The 1071-nt window shown below is 38.8% G+C and overlaps 1 protein-coding gene across 1 annotated transcript; it reads right to left on the bottom strand.

Annotated features, from left to right (window-relative positions):
- Positions 1-55: 55 nt before the first annotated feature.
- On the bottom strand, positions 56-625 carry LOC125851138 (uncharacterized; the record flags this gene model as incomplete). The annotated part of the gene is made up of 1 exon (XM_049530926.1): positions 56-625. A coding segment is annotated over exon 1 (570 nt), but the record flags the coding sequence as incomplete, so codon positions are not given.
- Positions 626-1071: the final 446 nt, after the last annotated feature.

Genomic DNA, 1071 nt, shown 5'->3' with positions numbered 1-1071 from the left:
AAAAATTAAGAAATCGAAAAGGTTTAATAGGGGCTTCCACTTCCGTGTTACATACCACGTGAAGAGGAACAGGGTCTGAGCCTTGTCGAATGAAATGTTGTACTCCAATGGCTGGAAAAGCAGTTGAGAAATCATGATTGACCAAAATTTTGTCTAATCTTTTTAATATATAATCATCTTCAATCCTTCCATTCCACCAAGTATACCTTGTTCCAGTGAAAGGAACCTCCAAAAGTGCACAACTACTAATACATTGCGCAAAATCCATTGCTTCCTGCTGAGTAAATGCTAGTCCACCCAATTTTTCCTCCTCATTTAAGCATACATTAAAATCGCCTCCAATCATCCAAGGTGATTGAATGTCTTCTGCAAAGCTACTCAACTCGTCCCATAATTCTAACCTTTCCAACCCATTGCATCTTGCATACACTGACGAGATAAAGAAAATGTTGTTGTTTTTGCTAAACTTCATGGTAATTTGTTGAATTGAGTTCATCACAACTTCTCCCTCCCATTCCATTCTCCAAAAAATCCATATTTTACCAGAGCAATTGACGAGAGCCTTGTCAAAACCTAACTTTCTTTTAAATTGATCAATATCTGCTGGATCCTGGAACGGCTCCATTAACGCTATGAAAGAGTAGTGATGTCTTTTATTCAAATCCATTAATCTCCCAAAGGAATTTTGGGTGTTAACAGATCTTATGTTCCAAAACATGGCCTTCTCAATCATTGATAACTAATTGTGTGGCGTTCCTTACTACTCCTTGTTTTGACTTGTAATGGGATGATGGTCCTCCCTCTTTTTGCCTTCAAGCTGTTAGTGAACCTTGGTGACAAATCACCGGCTTTGCTGATTTGTTGAATATTGAAGTCAATGGTCTCTTCTTCTTCCCTATCTTTCCTCTGTTGTGTTTCATCTTCTGTGTCATCTATTAAATTAGGGCCTTCCTTGAGGGGAGGGTCTGTCATCCTTTCCACCGACTTGTTCATCTCCCTTATGCCTTCTGATATGACTGTTTGTGGTTGTGTGTAACTTTCTTTGGCATACTCTTGTATTTCTTCCCTGTT

This window comes from Solanum stenotomum, unplaced genomic scaffold, assembly GCF_019186545.1.
Source record: "Solanum stenotomum isolate F172 unplaced genomic scaffold, ASM1918654v1 scaffold22945, whole genome shotgun sequence".
Lineage (NCBI taxonomy): Eukaryota > Viridiplantae > Streptophyta > Magnoliopsida > Solanales > Solanaceae > Solanum > Solanum stenotomum.
Note: the sequence above shows the minus strand (reverse complement) of the source record. Positions and strands in the feature narration are given on the sequence as shown.